At 49.7% G+C, this 15,486-nt stretch overlaps 1 protein-coding gene across 1 annotated transcript in view; it reads left to right on the top strand.

Moving 5' to 3' along the window:
- CUNH2orf92 (chromosome unknown C2orf92 homolog) overlaps positions 1-9,376 on the top strand; it is a 32,082-nt gene extending 22,706 nt beyond the window's left edge. The window contains exons 7-8 of the mRNA XM_050134600.1: positions 7,247-7,397; positions 9,173-9,376. Of these exons, the coding sequence (XP_049990557.1) occupies positions 7,247-7,397; positions 9,173-9,305 (284 nt within the window). The 3' untranslated portion in view covers positions 9,306-9,376. The remainder of the gene's footprint in view (positions 1-7,246; positions 7,398-9,172) is intronic.
- The last annotated feature ends 6,110 nt before the right edge of the window (positions 9,377-15,486 follow it).

Below are 15,486 nucleotides of genomic sequence, written 5' to 3'. Positions count from 1 at the left end.
TCAGTATTGCTATAGGATAGGATCATTTCAGGTTCCCTATCCTCAGCTTCCCAAGGGACTAACTGGGGACATCGCCTTGGGCTCCTGGGAGCCACTCTAGGTTCAAGTCTCTTGCCAACTGTTTTTTGCTTTTAAACTGGTGATGTTGGATTTCTAGGAACCCCCAAGTTAGAACTATGTCACCCAGAAAAATTTCCTTGGGACTAATAAAAAGTTATATCATTTGGCCGGGCGGTGGTGGCGCACGCCTTTAATCCCAGCACTCGGGAGGCAGAGGCAGGCGGATCTCTGTGAGTTCGAGGCCAGCCTGGTCTACAAAGGGACGGGTTCCAAAGCTACAGAGAAACCCTGTCTCGAAAAACCAAAAAACAAAAAAAAAAAAGTTATATCATTTGAACTTATGACTTTTATAAGTCAGAAATATCAGCCATTCCTTACGGGTCAACTCAGTATCATGGAAACCATTCTGAGATCTCCGATTCTCGGGCCACATCTCCATGCTCAAGCGTCTTTCAGAGTGGCGTCCCCCGGATGCCACTTCTCATAATTCTTGCAGAGAGCCTGAAGTACCGGGTTAAAAATACTTGGTTTCTATGAACAGATGCAAACGTTTCCTTCACCCAGCTGTGTTCCTTGGAATTCTATCCCTGCGTGGACTTAAACTGTCCACAGATGCTTTGCTACCTCTCCTTCCAAAAGGGGGCGCTCTCGGAGCGTGGGCTGGATTTCGTGACTTCTAATGAGTGGCAGAAGCAATGGTGAGCCACTCTGTAGATCAGGTCACCAAACGCGTTGTGTTTCTACCTGGCTGTCTCTTGGTTCCTTCACTCTGCTGAAAGTTGCCTGCCAGGAGGGAGGATGCTCTAACAGACTCCGGGAAAACGGCTCTGGTGGGGGAGTGAAAGCCTCTTGCTTACAGCGAATAAGGATGTTCAAGATGGTTTACTTGGGTGGTTTTGTATCACAGTTCCTCATAAGTTGTAGACAAAATCCTTCAAGATTCATTCTCTTACTTAAAACCTAGCCACTGATTTTTTTCCCCCTCCTGGTCGTGGGCTCTGTGCTAGAGGCTAAAGAGCTAGATGAAGCATTCTTGTTCTCCAAGGTCTTGCTCACAACTAATAAGATAGTCAGTGGACCGCTCATTCTGCTCAAAGGTGGCTGCCATATTGTAAGGATGCTCAAACAGTCCAAAAGAGCATGACTCTGGTGGCAGAGGCTAGAGAGATGGCTCAGCCGTTAAGAGTACCGGTTGACCCAAGTTCTATTCCCAGCACCCACATGGTAGCTCACATCCATCTGAAGCGCCAGTTCCAGGGGATCCAATGCTCTCTTCTGGCCACAGCCATACGTGTAGGCAAAGCATCCATATACATAAATAAATTACTAACAAAGGAGTTAATCTAGTTAACAATTATTGGAGGGGCTGGAGAGATGCCACAGTGGTAAGAACACTGGCTGCTCTTCTTCCAGAGGCAGAGACAGGTGAATCTCTGTGAGTTAAAGGCAGCCTGGCCTAGAAGAGCTAGTTCTAGGGAAGCTACAGCTGTTACACAGAGAAACCCTGTCTCAAAAATTAAAAATAAATGAATAAAAAAGTAAAAAAATAAAAAAACCCAGAACCCCCCCCCACAACCCTTCATATTCTTCAGACAGTTAAATAAAAACTCTTGGCCATCTTGGTGATAAATGTGGACAGCTATGCTTTTTCTGTTGGCGGTGACTCCTCTGTGGTATAGAGAAATGAAAATGTGTTTTCAGGTGAATCCCCCCCCCCTCCAATTCCCCTTTCCTCTTTGCTTTCATTCTGGAAGAAGCTACCAAAGGTTTGGGGAGATGCTTTAGTGGGTTAAGCACTTGCCACAGCAATGTAAGAACCAGGCTAGCATCCCAGGAACTCACGGAAAGCTGCATGTGGTAGCATGCACGTGTAATATACATTGACATCTGATTTACATGTGCATGTGTGTGAGCTCAAATATGTGTCTACATATTTGTTGACACACACATATTCATGCATGCGTGTGGAGGCCAGAGGCCAACAATTTGGGTTGTTTCTTAGGTAACCTGTGCCTTTAAATCTAAAATTTAAAAAAAGTAGCTGGGTATGGAGGTCCACGCCTTTAACCTCAGCACTCAGGGAGCAAAGGCAAGCAGATGTCTGTGAGTTCAAGGCCGACTTGGTCTACATAGTGAGTTTCAGGACAGTCAGGGCTGCATGGGGAGACCCTGTCTCAAAAAAAAAAAAAGAACTATATTTATGAGTATGGGTGTTTTGTCTCTGTGTGTGTCTATGTGTCATGAGCATGCATGGTACCTGAGAGGCCAGGAGTGGGTGTTGGATTATTTTCTGGGCCTGGAGTTACAGATGGTTGTTAGTAGCCACGTGGGTGCTGGGAATTGAACCTGGATCCTCTGGAAGAGCTGGTGCTCTTAGCCACTGAGCCATCTCTCTACCCCCATACCATTGATGGTTGTTTTTATTTTAAATTAATTTGCATTTTATGTATATGGGTGTTTTGTCTGCAGGCATGTCTGGTTCCCATGGAAGCCAAAGAGGGTGCCAGAGTCCCTAGAACGGGAGTTATAGATAGTATGAGCCGCCATGTGAGTGCTGGGATCCAAACTCAGGTCCTTTGAAAGAACACCAAGTGTGTTTCACTGTTGAGCCATCTCTCCAGCCCCAACTTTCACCTTTTTAAAAATTATGTTTGTAATTATTTATTTTGTGTGGGTGGGTTACACATGCACATATGTGGAGGTCAGAGGTCAACACTCAGGAGTCTCTTCTTTCCTTCTATTATACGGATCCTGGAGTTTGAACTCAGGCTTGGCCCCAAACACCTTTATCTGCTGAACCATCCCACCAGCCTCCACCTTGGTTTTTTTGAAACAGATCTTTCACTGGCTGCCCGGTGGTCAGCAAGTAGGCTAGGCTGGCTAGCGGGTAATCCCTAGGGACCCACCTTTCTCTGTCTCCCCAGAACACCAGGATGACAAACATACACCACTATGGTGTGCGACCTGTCTTCCCTGGGTTCTTGGGGAGAAAACTCCGGTCCTCATGCTGATGCTGATGCCAAGCCCTTCCCTGACTTGGCTTTCTCCCTGTGCAGAAGCTTACTCCTTCTGCAAAGCAGTCCTCACGGTGGCCCCCGTGTAACTCATTACGTGCTGTCTCCGGATGCTTGTCCCTTTAAGGAGCTGCCATTTTCCAAGCCAACTGATTGCTGGGTATGTTGAATTGAACATCTTCTCACTTTTCTAAGCCAACTTGCAGAACGATGAATCTGTCTCTTTTCTAAGAATAATGAGAATGTCATGGATCTCTTACCACACACTTAACCTTTGTACCCATAGCAACGGGTTTTGTTTTCCTTGTGAATCCTCCAAAGATTCAGCAAGCTCACCTTGAACTTCCTCTCCAGGTTTCAGGGTCCCCCATCTGGGGATGGGGCCCTAGCTTGACTTGAGGTTGTCTGGGGGTACGTGAGTCACTGTTTCTCTCCCTGCTCATTCGCTTTTTTGGTAGCTTTTCCAACTCACACAGACCATGGCGATCTTTTCAGGGCTCCTACAGGGGTTCCAGCTTGTTCCATGGAGCAGCTCAGATCATCTCTAACACTGTCTCCAGGACCTTTCCATGCCCGCTAAAGACAACTCTCTTGTCTTCCTGTCTCTCCGGACCAAATGCTCCCAGCCATTTCCCTGCCTCCCTATTCAAATGAGTCGCAGCCAGCCGATGGCAGAGCTAGAATGCCAGATTTCCCATTCCCAAACCTGTCTTTCTTCTGAAACCTTTCTGTAGTTTGGAAGTACTGATAAATATCTCGGTGTGTTCATTTTCCTACTTTGTGTGGCTCTTTGTGGCTTAAACATGACTTTCACAAGTGTTCTGCCACCTATAAGGCAAGTCATAGCATCTCTATTTCATACAAATGGAGACACTCAAGTCCAGGCTAGAACCCTGAGTGTGGTCCCCACAGGTAGGAGCGATATCTGTGAGACCTGCACATTCTCAGGTCTACTTAGACCCGTAGAGCCAGAAACTCTCAAGTGGGGCCCACAGTCCCCGTGAGAATCATTGCCTTAGCTGTGACAGGGTGAATTTGTTAGGTTCTAAATAAAACCAAAATGCTGATGTACTTTAAGACACCTTAGGCTCCTCCCCTAAATCCCCCTTTTCCTCTTTGTTTTGATCCTGGAAGAAGCTACCAAAGGTTTGGGGAGATGCTTTAGTGGGTGAAGCACTTGCCACAGCAATGTAAGAACCAGGCTAGCATCCCAGGAACTCACGGAAAGCTGCATGTGGTAGCATGCACGTGTAATCCCGGGGCTCTGGTGATGGGATGGAAGGTGAGGGCAGGAAAAGCCAGAAGATTCAGGGCCAGCCTGGTGGACACCATGACTGACGACCAAGAGACCCCGTCTCAAACAGTGAAAGGTGAAGGCTTGTCCTCTGACTTCCACACATGTGCTGTGTGTGACGTCACACACACACACGCACGCACGCATGCACACACATACGCTTCTTTATCATAGAAATAGAATTAAGCTCAGGTCAATGACTGTAGGTAAAACTGTTAATGTTAGCTTCCTATCTCTATAATGAAATACCCTAGATAAACAACTTATAAGCTGTTGGCTCACAGGTTTAGAAATTCTAGTCCATGGCTGTCCATGTTGTTTGGGGGTCCGTGGAGAGGTAAGGCAACATGGTAGGAGTAGGTGAGAGAGCAAATCTGCTCATTCCATGTCTGAGAAGCAAGAGAGAGAGAAGAGAGGAGAGAAGAGGAGAGGAGGGGAGGGAAGAGGAGGGGAGGAGAGGAGAGAGGGGAGAGGAGAGGACAGGAGAGGATAAAGGGGAGAGGAGGGGAGGGGAGGAGAGATGAGAGTGGAGGAGAAGAGAAGAGGGGGAAGAGGGGAGAGGAGAGGAGGGGAGGTGACGGGAGAGGAGAGTGGAGGGGAGAGGAGAGGAGAGAAGAGGAGGGGAGGGGAGAGGAGAGGAAAGAAGGTAGAGGAGAAAGGAGAAAAAAGAGGGTAGCTAGGATCCCAGAATCCTCTCTGAGGGCACAGTACCAATGAGCTAAAAACCTCCCACAGGCCCCACCCCCTAAAGGTTCCAGAGCCTTCTATGAGTGCCCCCCTGCAGATTGAGCCTTTAATATGTAGACTTTAGGGGGCATTCAGGATCTAGACTTCTCTTTTGTCTTTTGTAGAACTTATTACTGAGGAGATGGATAAGGAATCGTCTCTATTCAACAGAGATGTTAGCCATCAACTGTCGACTGTGAACAGAGAGATACCCCAAAAATTAGTTACTCCAGGTAATTAATTGTTCTTAAAGCATGACCTAAGTAAGAGTCTCGAGTATGGAAGGTTCTAGAACACTTCTTTTGATTTCGTGGTATTTTAGTTGAATAGAATCAGTGTATCTTTAGTTCAACTGCAAAAGTTTGTGGTAAGCTAGTGTAGGGTCACATAAAATAAAATGTAACTTTAAACTTTCTAGTGCTGAGTTCTCCCAGCAGAGCCCTCAGAGAGACTTACTGATACTCTTGGTGCAGCTGGGATGAAGGGTCGGGCTCCAGCTTCCCCCCATAACCTAAGAACGCATTTGGGCAGCATCCTCCTGCCTGCATCACCCCACTCTCTTCAGTGTCTCTCCTCACCGAACCAGCTCATTCCTGTCACTGTCTCCTTCTCCCCACTCCCCGACTCCCCCCTCTTCCCTTGCCTAGATTACAAATGAAATCCAGATGCTCCTGAGTCCCCTAATGTCAGCTGGGAGCTCCTTCCTTTGAGATCTAACCATGAGTTTTTGTACTTCAAACCCACGCTCGGTGGCATTCCAAAGGCACCCTCACGGTTTCTCAAAGTCCCTAGAGGCTGTCAGAAGTTGGGGTTATCTCTGGCGATATCGACTGCAGGGTGGGACAGTCACGAGTCTCTCAAGCTACAAGCTTGATCAGTTTTTTCATCACTGTGGCAAATATCTGTGAGGAACAAATTCAAGGGGAAAAGGTTTATTTCAGCTCTGGATTTTGGAAGTGCGGGTCTACGGTCAGCTTCCTCCTTGTTCTGAGGCTCTGATGAGACAGAACACCGTGGCAGAAAAGCCTTGTGGAGAAAAGCCATGGCTACATGCTGGCCAGAGAACAGAGAAAATTTCCCCCACGTTGACTGGCTTCCTCTTTTCCCATCTTTATTCCATTTAGGCCTTCACCTATTGGATGGTACCACCCAAATTCAGGATGGATCTCTCCATGTCTGGCACTGTCTCTCAAATCAACCATTTCTGGAAACACCCTCCCAGACACACACCCTCCCAGACACACACACACACACACACACACACACACACACACACACACACACACACACGGCGCGGGGGGGGGGGGGACACGACACGCCTATTCTAATCTCTTATGTGTCTCTTAGTCAAATCAAGATCACAGTCACGACCTACAATCCTAACCCCCACAAGGCAGACTGCATATATAGTAGTTTCTAGAAGCTGGTGGGACAGGGAGGAGAGGGCAGCAGAGAAATGTTTCTGCCCAGTGAGAAGCCTTCACTCAATATCCTGTTCCTCATGCTGGAGATTTAACCCAGTGCTTCCTGCATTTGAATCAAGTGCGCCACCATCCACCTGCACCCCTAGCCCCACCTCCATTATTCTCAAAGCCTTTGAAGTAGGACGTTCCTGCCTCCCTGTGGACCTCACTTCTGGTCTTCTTGCTTCCCACACACTCTGGTTTATTGATCCTTCTCCATGGATGTGTTGCTGCTTGTCCAGCCCACACCCTCAGCATCCCAACTTGTCACTGGTGACAAGGCCAGCAACTCCCCCAACTGGACTTCTGAAGCTGCCTGACATGCGAGTGTATTGACTTCTGCTCTGAGTTTTGGGGCTTGGTTGTGTGGGTCACCTGGAGGGATGGTTGAGGCTGCCTCTTGATACTCTCCTTGTGTCTTCCCGCTTAGATGCTCACACTGATCCTGTGTCTCACGCTTAGATGTTCACACTGATCCTGTGTCTCACACTTAGATGTTCACACTGATCCTTGTGTCTCACGCTTAGATGTTCACACTGATCCTGTGTCTCACACTTAGATGTTCACACTGATCCTGTGTCTCATGCTTAGATGTTCACACTGATCCTGTGTCTCACGCTTAGATGTTCACACTGATCCTTGTGTCTCACGCTTAGATGCTTACACTGATCCTTGTGTCTCCTGTTTAGATGTTTACACTGAGAGTCTACCTTGCAGAGAGCTGCTAAGCTTCCTGCAAAAGAACATCATCACTGCGACCGCTGCTATGGCTGCAATCCTCCTGGTCACAACATTGGTGGTGCTTGCATTGGTCACGTACATAAGGCGGAAGAAGGCCAAGTTAGTGGCTCTCGGCATCCATCCCATCTTCCTTTTAAGAAGTCGGGGACGGTGGTGGTGGTGGAGAGATGGCTCCGATTCTGTTCCCAGCACAGGGTGGCTCATAGCCATCTGCAGTTCCGGTTCCAAGGGATCTAATCCAGTCCTCTTTCTTCCTGAGCACTGCTTGCATGTGCTACTTGCTGGCAAAACACCCATACCTGTAAGATATTGAGAAAAGAAAAGAAACCGAACAATCAACTCAGGGAGTTTGAAACATAGTTGCTTCTTGAAGATCCCAGATGTAAGAGGAAGGCAGGAATGTCTTCCTGTTGGGCCTCAGCATCTCCCAGCATGCTTGATAAAAAGTTCCCAGGTGAGCTGGGCGGAGGTGGCACACACCTTTAATCTTAGCACTCAGGAGGCAGAGGCAGGCAGATCTTCATGAGTTCGAGGCCAGCCTGGTCTACAAGAGCTAGCTCCAGGACAGGACCCAAAGCTACAGAGAAACCCTGTCTCGAAAACATATAGTTCCCAGGTGTTGGGTTTCAGGCACCATCTAGCAATTCTGAGGCACACTGGGGCTTTGGAGTCCCCGACTTGGGCTATGTGTGCCTCTTAAGGCCATGCAAGTCTGAGAGAAAACTGAAGGGGAAATGGCAGAGCCACTGGTTCGAAGGGAAACTAGGACTGTATTCTGCACCTTCCCCTCACCCAAACAGGATTCTTCTGTGTAGCCTTGGCTGTCCTGGCACTCACTTTATAAGTTCCTACTGTCCTGAAATTTGCTTTGTAGACCAGGCTGGCCTTGAACTCGGAGACCCAGCTGCTTCTGCCTCCTGAGTGCTGGGATTGAAGGCGTGTGCCACCATTCCAGGCTATGGGAACTAGGCTCTAGGTGCGGGAAAAGCCAAAGCATGGCTCTCTGAAGGTGTGAACGAGCAAGATGGTGGAGAAGAGACCAAGGCTGAATTCACACCGTGAAGTCTGTTCACACTGGCTCAGCTGCCTGCTTAGACTACGGATGTGTGGTTCTGCTAGCCGCTAAATAGCCACTTTCTAGAACCTGGCATGGCCCTGTAAGTGATGGGCTAATGCCTGGCAGGAGCCTTCAGGGACAAGGAGAGAAAGGGTTCAGGCACAGACGGAACCTTGAGCAGACATAACTCGAGAGAGTGTCATATGCACAGTCACCTTCAGAATTGCGAGCCCCCGCTACATCCTTGGAGCCGCACATCCCTTACTGACCGCTGAGGACAAGAAGCTCCCTCAGGCCACCCCCCAGCTCTGGCACTCTTCTTGTCCATTTCCTTTGGCTCCGAGGCTATAGTAGTTAAATGTCCCCATGAGAGAGTGTCACTGTCTTCTCTAAATGCCAAGGCCATCTGGATGGAAGGCCTAACCAGGCTAGCTGGCAACTGCTTCACATCCAGCTAACGCTCCTGACACAGGTGTGGGGCTCTTTAGGCAAAGTGGAGGGAGCTCAGATTTAAGGGCTTCTGAAAATAATCTTGGCTCACTTTATAACCCTGACCAGGGTCCATCCTTGGACCAGCCATTTTCTCTCGAAAAGAACTGGTTAGGATGGTTGGCTCCATCCCAAAAGGACAAGCTGGGGCTGAGGATGAAAAGCTGCGGAGGAGTTTCCCAGAGGCACCTTGTGGCCCTGGGTCACAGGGAACGTCATCCAGGACAGACCTTCTCCGAGGAAACATCCTCCTGCCCCATTCAACGGGGTGGACAGTGGGGCTTCCTGTGTGTTTAGTGAGTAGTGTGGTTTTTCTTCTTCATTTTAGGTATCCACCAGCAAACATGACGTACAATGTTTTTATAATGAACGGGAAGGCTTGGTGGCAAAAGCCCGAGGAAAGGTCCATCAGAAAATTCACAGGAAAGCAGAAACTCCTGAAGTGTAATTCCTCCGTCTAAGCCTGTGGAGGAGTCAGCAAACTGTCAACAAGCCACTGCCGGAGGGTTCTTTTGCGCTGCCTGGACAGAAATGGAAGGTAGGCAAACCCTTCTTCAAAAGCTGGTCTCAAGAGTAGGTGGGGGAAGCAGTGGCAGGTGGCGCCCCCTAGCGGTAGTGTCTCTTGCAAGCCTCAGATATAAGCTCTCGACCATTACCAGAGCTATAGTTCTCAGCCAGGGGGTTGAGATCCTGGACCCTGAAGACTTTACAATGTCACATCTACTTCTACATCCTGTCTTCCTTCTGCTGTGCCACTGGGGAACCCTTCAGCTGCTCCCTCAGTTGTTGCTGCTGCTGCCAGGATGACTTGGGGAGGGTACCTGCCTCTGTTGGGAGCTAGGGCTACAGGTGGGCTATTCAGAAACTAGATGCTGGGAACCGCTGGCATCATTCAGCACGGGTATCCTTTCCCACTAAGGGCAGGATCTTGGTTGACTGGTGGGATTCCTAGTTTGGATCCTTGGCCAGTCCTGGGCAACAGTGCCATAGAGCTAGGTTGGCTCATGCCTGTACCCACAGCCTGCTGGCGAGTAGGCCCGAGGCTTCAGTGGGTGAGCAGCTACTTTAGCTGTTGAATGGCACACCAAGGTTTCCACAATATCACTCCTTCGTGGACCAGTGACAAGTGGGTACCAGTCACAAGCTTGGCCCCAGTTCTAGACATATCAGTCCCACTAAGATGAAGTAAAAAAAAAAAATGAGGACAGGGACAAGATTTGAGTCAGATGGATGAGATGTGACCAGAGTACAAGGTCAAAATCAATATGGGGCAACCCCTGCTTAAAATCCATGGGAGAGACATCGCATGAGGCCCTAAACCCAGTGGCATGGCTAGACGCAGCTCTGGAATAGAATGTGTTAGCAGGGGTTAGGTAGGCCAGGGCTAGGCAGGCTAGAGGAGATGGGAAAACTGCATGCCTGCAGGACAGGATGGGTGTAGCCCACAGGCAGGAGGCCTTCTCTGCTGCTTCAGTCCCAGCGCAGGTAAGGTTAGGTTGGGTTACTGTAGGTAGTGGGGTGTTGTTCAGGGGATTCGTGGAGTAGGCAGGGGCAGGGCGGACCCTGGCTGAGTGGTGGTCCCTGGTGTTGTCACTGGCATGCTTGTAGCTGGTGGGGGGGAGCCAATGAGACTGTGAGGTCCTGGCTGATTCTTCATGCAAGGATGGGGGTCCTTAGTTAAAATCTCCAAAGAGGTGGGGAAGAGTGGTGGAGAGGCCCAGAAATAGTCCAGTCAGGGCCCGAGGGTGGGGCTTGTGGACTTGTCCGTGTGGGTCTAAAGACAAAGAACCCCGAGAAGATTCTATGCAGCTCTTTGCCAAGTAGAAGAGTTGGTCCACCTCAAAATGTGCTTTTGCTTAACCTGGCCACTAAGTTCAAAATTGCCCCAGTGGTGGCCATGCTGAAGTCACACATAGCCTAATGTGTTAGACAGAAGGTGTCCCTGCCAAGATCCCAACCCAGGAGACCAGAAGCCGAGTCCCAGTCCATAGGGCATCCTGCATGCTCCCTCCTTGCTGATCTCCCTGGGGCTCAAGCAAATGAGGTGCAGGGCAGGAGGGGGAGAATCGGAGGGGAGGGAGCCATGAAGGGGAGCTGGGAAGATAGGAAATTTGGAGCCTGGCATGTGGGGAAAGGAAATCTGATTGACAAGTGGGTGAACTTGGAGAGGAGGCGGGGTTCACTCCCCACCAGCGCCAGCAGCTGGTATTTATGGGACTGGTTCCCACTTAGGCAAGGATTTAATGGACACCCCTCTGTCCAGGCACAGTGACCAGTGTCCCTCCCTGCGGCAATCTCTCCTAACGGCTGACCTGCACGGGTCTGGCCTTGGTCTCCTGTGAGGTGAACATGATCCTCCCCCATTCCACAGTCGAGCCAGAGAGGGATGGGGTAGACCATGAGAGCAGACCCTCATAGTCTCTGCGGCCAGACTGTGACCGTGAGGTTGGCCATCGCAGGACCAGAGGCAACAGGTGACAGCTGTAATGGGGCCCGACTCAGAGGGGCTGCCTGTCTGAGCCCCACAGTTCTAGGGGTTCCACGGGCAGACAGCTGGATCCAGCTGGATTCTGGTACTGGTCTTCCACGGGCCTACTCTGAGCTTCCACTTCCTCATTGGGACAATAGAGGAAATAATTGAGCACCTGCTGTATACAGGCACTATGCAGGGCTGGAGCTGCTATAAAGAGTAGGGACTGGGACCCTTCTGAGCTTGGATGAGATGTCCCAGTCTGGTCGTGTGCCCCCTCACTCTGCTTCATTCCAGCCTCTGGGCTCCCAATTCTGAGCAGCAGCCCACCCCCACCCAGATCTCCTGTCCCATTTCTGGGCTTTGCCTTCTGTAGGAGAGCACCCCTTGCCTGTGGGCCTGTGGGAGCAAGCCCACAACTGTCTACTTCATTTTCACCTTTCCCAAAGGGATCCCCTTCACCTTATTTTCCCCTCACTTGGGAATCCAGTCCCTTTGTCCCTGTGTGGCTGAGTCAACAGATGGCATGGGGGTTTAGAGTCCAGCCCAGCGACGCTGTGCGCTCTCTCTGCTTTCCGCCATGTCCCAGGAAAGCCTCCTGTCTGTTTCCTCTTGGCCTCTTTCTCTCTATAACATGGGCTACATCCTTTGTGAGGCTGTTGTATCACATGAACCCTTACCTAGGACTTTTTTTTTTTTTTTTTGATTTTCGAGACAGGGTTTCTCTGTAGCTTTTGGTTCCTGTTCTAAAACTAGCTTTTCTAGACCAGCTTGGCCTCGAACTCACAGAGATCCGCCTGACTGCCTCCCGAGTGCTGGGATTAAAAGCGTGTGCCACCAACACCCGGCTGTTTTTTTTTTTTTTTTTTTTTTTTAAAGCTGTTATGATCATTCTGCAAGATGTTGGTTCTCTGCCTTCCCAGAATCCTCTGCATTCCTTCCAACCACCCGTGCCTGACCTGGCCACTCCCACACACATTCACTGGCTCCAGAGACTGGTTAGGAATCACTATTCAGAGACAGAGATGGAACCCACTCAACCTGTGAGCTGTGTTTGGGGCATTTTCAGGTAATACTGAGAAAAATCCCTTCTCTTTGCATAGGACTTGAAGTAACTCCCTATCTCGAAGCCCAGGAAGAAAATGCAACAGAGAGAGAAGCCAACAGGTGGGAGGTGACAACCCTGCAGCCATCAGTGGAGCCCAGAGCAGGTGGCCCTGAAGCCCATCCCTGGAATTTTCAGCTACTTATGCAATAATTACCAAACACATTTTTTTAGTCTTGTTTGTTTGTTTTTTGAGAGACTTGTATATCCCAAGCTGACCCCAGACTCCCTATGTAGCCAAGGATTGCCTTGAACATCTGAGATTACATTTTCGTAGGTGCATGGTTATGTGTGGGCATATGTACTCACAGAGGCTGGAAGAGGGTGTTAGATCCTGTGGAGCTGTCTTGAGTGTGTGCTGGAATCTGAACACAGATTCTCTGCAGGAGCAGCATGCACTCTTAGCCACCAAGCTGTCTGTCTCTGCAGTCCATACTTAGAACTTCTGGTCTGTACCTCCTAAGTACTGGGACTACAGGTATGTACCACTGTGTGGTGCTGTGGTGTTGGGATGGAACCCAGGGCCTTGTGCATGTTAAGCAAAGACTACCAATTGAATTATATTCCCTGCCCCTCAAACACTCCAGTTATCAGTGTAATGGTAAAAATAAAATGGCACAATTCCCAAGGGGCAGCAGTGGGCAGTGAACCACAAGGGGCAGCGGATCCCAGGCAGGGAGCTGCATGGTGGGTGAGAGAGTTTGGCGGGTCAGCTGGTCCCATGAGGAGCTGTGGTGGATGAGAGACAGAGCTGGATAGGCACCCTGTGCAGAGAAAGTGGGTATTTATTTAGTGGGTTATGAAGGGGAAAGGAAGAAGGGGGAAGAGGAAAGAGAGAGAGAGAAACAAAGAGAGAAGAGGGGAAAGGGGAGAAGGGGAAAGAGCAGAGAAAGGCAGAGGGAGAGAGAAAGAAAGAGAAACACGGGGAGAGAGAGAGAGAAAGAGGGAGGGAGAGAGGGAGGAGGGGGAAGGGGAGAAGGAGGAGAAGGGAGAGATGTGGAAGCTACCTCTTTGGGAGAGAGACAGAAAGGAAGGAGCTCAGGCTGGAAGCCGAAGGAAGATTTGCTTGCCTCAGTGGAGGGGGGAGTGGGTGGGGCTTGTCTCTTAAAGGGACAGGACAGACCATTACAACAGGGCTAGAGACCCCTCCTCACAACACATTCCTGTCCCATTTGCTGTTCCCTCTTCCCCACACCTATTTCATTGTCTCCTGTAGCCTCTTGGCTCTAGGTGTCTCCTCTGTGAGTCCTGCCCTGATCCGTGTTGCAAATGACCCACCTATAGCTAGATCTTCCACTTCCTAGTGTTTTCCTCCTCAGTGCTGACACACTCTGTGGAACACTTCATCCTTTTGCTAAGTCTGTCTCTCCATCAGCGTGTCACCTCCAAGGGAAGAGATCAGCATCTGCAGTGGCTGCAGCAGGCCCTTGGTACCTTGGACAGGGATAAGCTGACCTGTAGGCGAAATGGGTATTGGACTCAGAGACACTGGGCAGCTGCCACGATGGTTTGAAGGTTGCAAAAGGAGCCAGTCATCTGATGAGCCCTCAAGGAGGGCACAGCAAATGGTTGCTGGGACCAATCAGTTCTCTTTAGACTTATTAGCTTGGGTTTATTTGTTTGGGGATGACGGTCACTTCCTATCTTTAAAACTGCCTCCCACATGGTGCTTGGCAGCTTTCAGTACCTCTGAGTTGCCCCTAGAGGGTGCAAGGGAACACTGGGGCTGCACAGCATAAATTGTGGGAACTGGATGGTGATGTTGATGAGGATGGCAACAGTGGGCAGTGCGTTAGTCAGGGTTCTCTAGAGTAGCAGAACTCATAGAACGAATTTCTATCTATCTATCTATCTATCTATCTATCTATCTATCTATCTATCTATCTATCTATCTATCTAAATAAAGGGGGTTTATTGGACTGACTTACAGGCTGCAGTCCAGCTAATCCAACAATGGCTGGCTATGAATGGAAGGTCCAAGAATGCAGTAGTCGCTCAGTCCACAAGTCTGGGTGTCTCAGCTGTTCTTCTGTGTGTGCTGGGATCCCGAAGAAGCAGGCTCCAACGCCAGTGAAGGAATGGACGGCTAGCAAGCCAAGGGCAAGCAGGCAAAGAGCAAATGTTTCCTTTTTCCATGGCCTTATATAGGCTGCCAGCCGAAGCTGTGGCCCAGATTAAAGGTGTGCCTTCCCACCTCAAGATCTGGAAATGCCTGTGTCTTTCTACCTCAAAGGTCTGGACTAGAAATGGATCCACCCACTTCAAACCAAGGAAAAAAATCTCTCACAGCTGTGCCCTCCATTTCTGGATTGTAGCTCACTGCAGATGTTGCCAATAAGGAGTAACCATCACCAGTGGCATTTGTTTTCAGGCCTCTATTAATATTCATAACAGTCCCAAGAGATAGAAAAGAATGAGGGGATAGAAGGCACCCTACCAGGCCCAGAGGGAAAGCAGTTGTGTCACAGTGTGGAGAGGCAATCTAGGAGGGATCCTGGTGGAGGAGGCTGTCCTTGTGCCTGGGGGATGGGGGCAGAGTTAAATGTGGCCTGCCTGGAAGACTGAGACTCACTCCACTCTCTCCCTGTAGTACAAGGCCAGTTGTTGGTTCCCAGCTGCTCAGCCCCGAAATAACCACATAGAAACTGTATTAATTAAGTCATTGCTTGGCCCATTGGCTCTAGCTTCTTATTGGCTAACTCTTACATCTTAATTTAAGCTGTTTCTAGTAACCTGTGTATCGCCACATGGCTCTGGCTTACAGGGTAAAGTTCCATCCGGCTCTATCAGGGCCACATGGCTTTTCTCTAAACTCCACCTTCTGCCTCCAAGCATTCAGTTTAGTTTTCCCCGCCTTTTGCTCTATCACAGGCCAAGACAGTTTCTTTATTATAGCATACAGAGGGGAATCCCACATCTCCCCTCCCAGGGCACCTGCCAGATGTTACCCTGCTGAGCCCAGGTGTTCCCTTAGCTGTAGAGCCCAGCTTCAGCTACCTGCACACACAGGCCCTTCTTGCCCAGCGTGAGGCTGAGGGAAGTTTCCTGGAGGAAGCCAAGTAGCCTC

This window comes from Alexandromys fortis, unplaced genomic scaffold (assembly GCF_014885135.2).
Source record: "Alexandromys fortis isolate MF-2015 unplaced genomic scaffold, M_Fortis_MF-2015_v1.1 scaffold_20, whole genome shotgun sequence".
NCBI lineage: Eukaryota > Metazoa > Chordata > Mammalia > Rodentia > Cricetidae > Alexandromys > Alexandromys fortis.
This window is presented reverse-complemented; position numbering and strand designations above follow the sequence as displayed.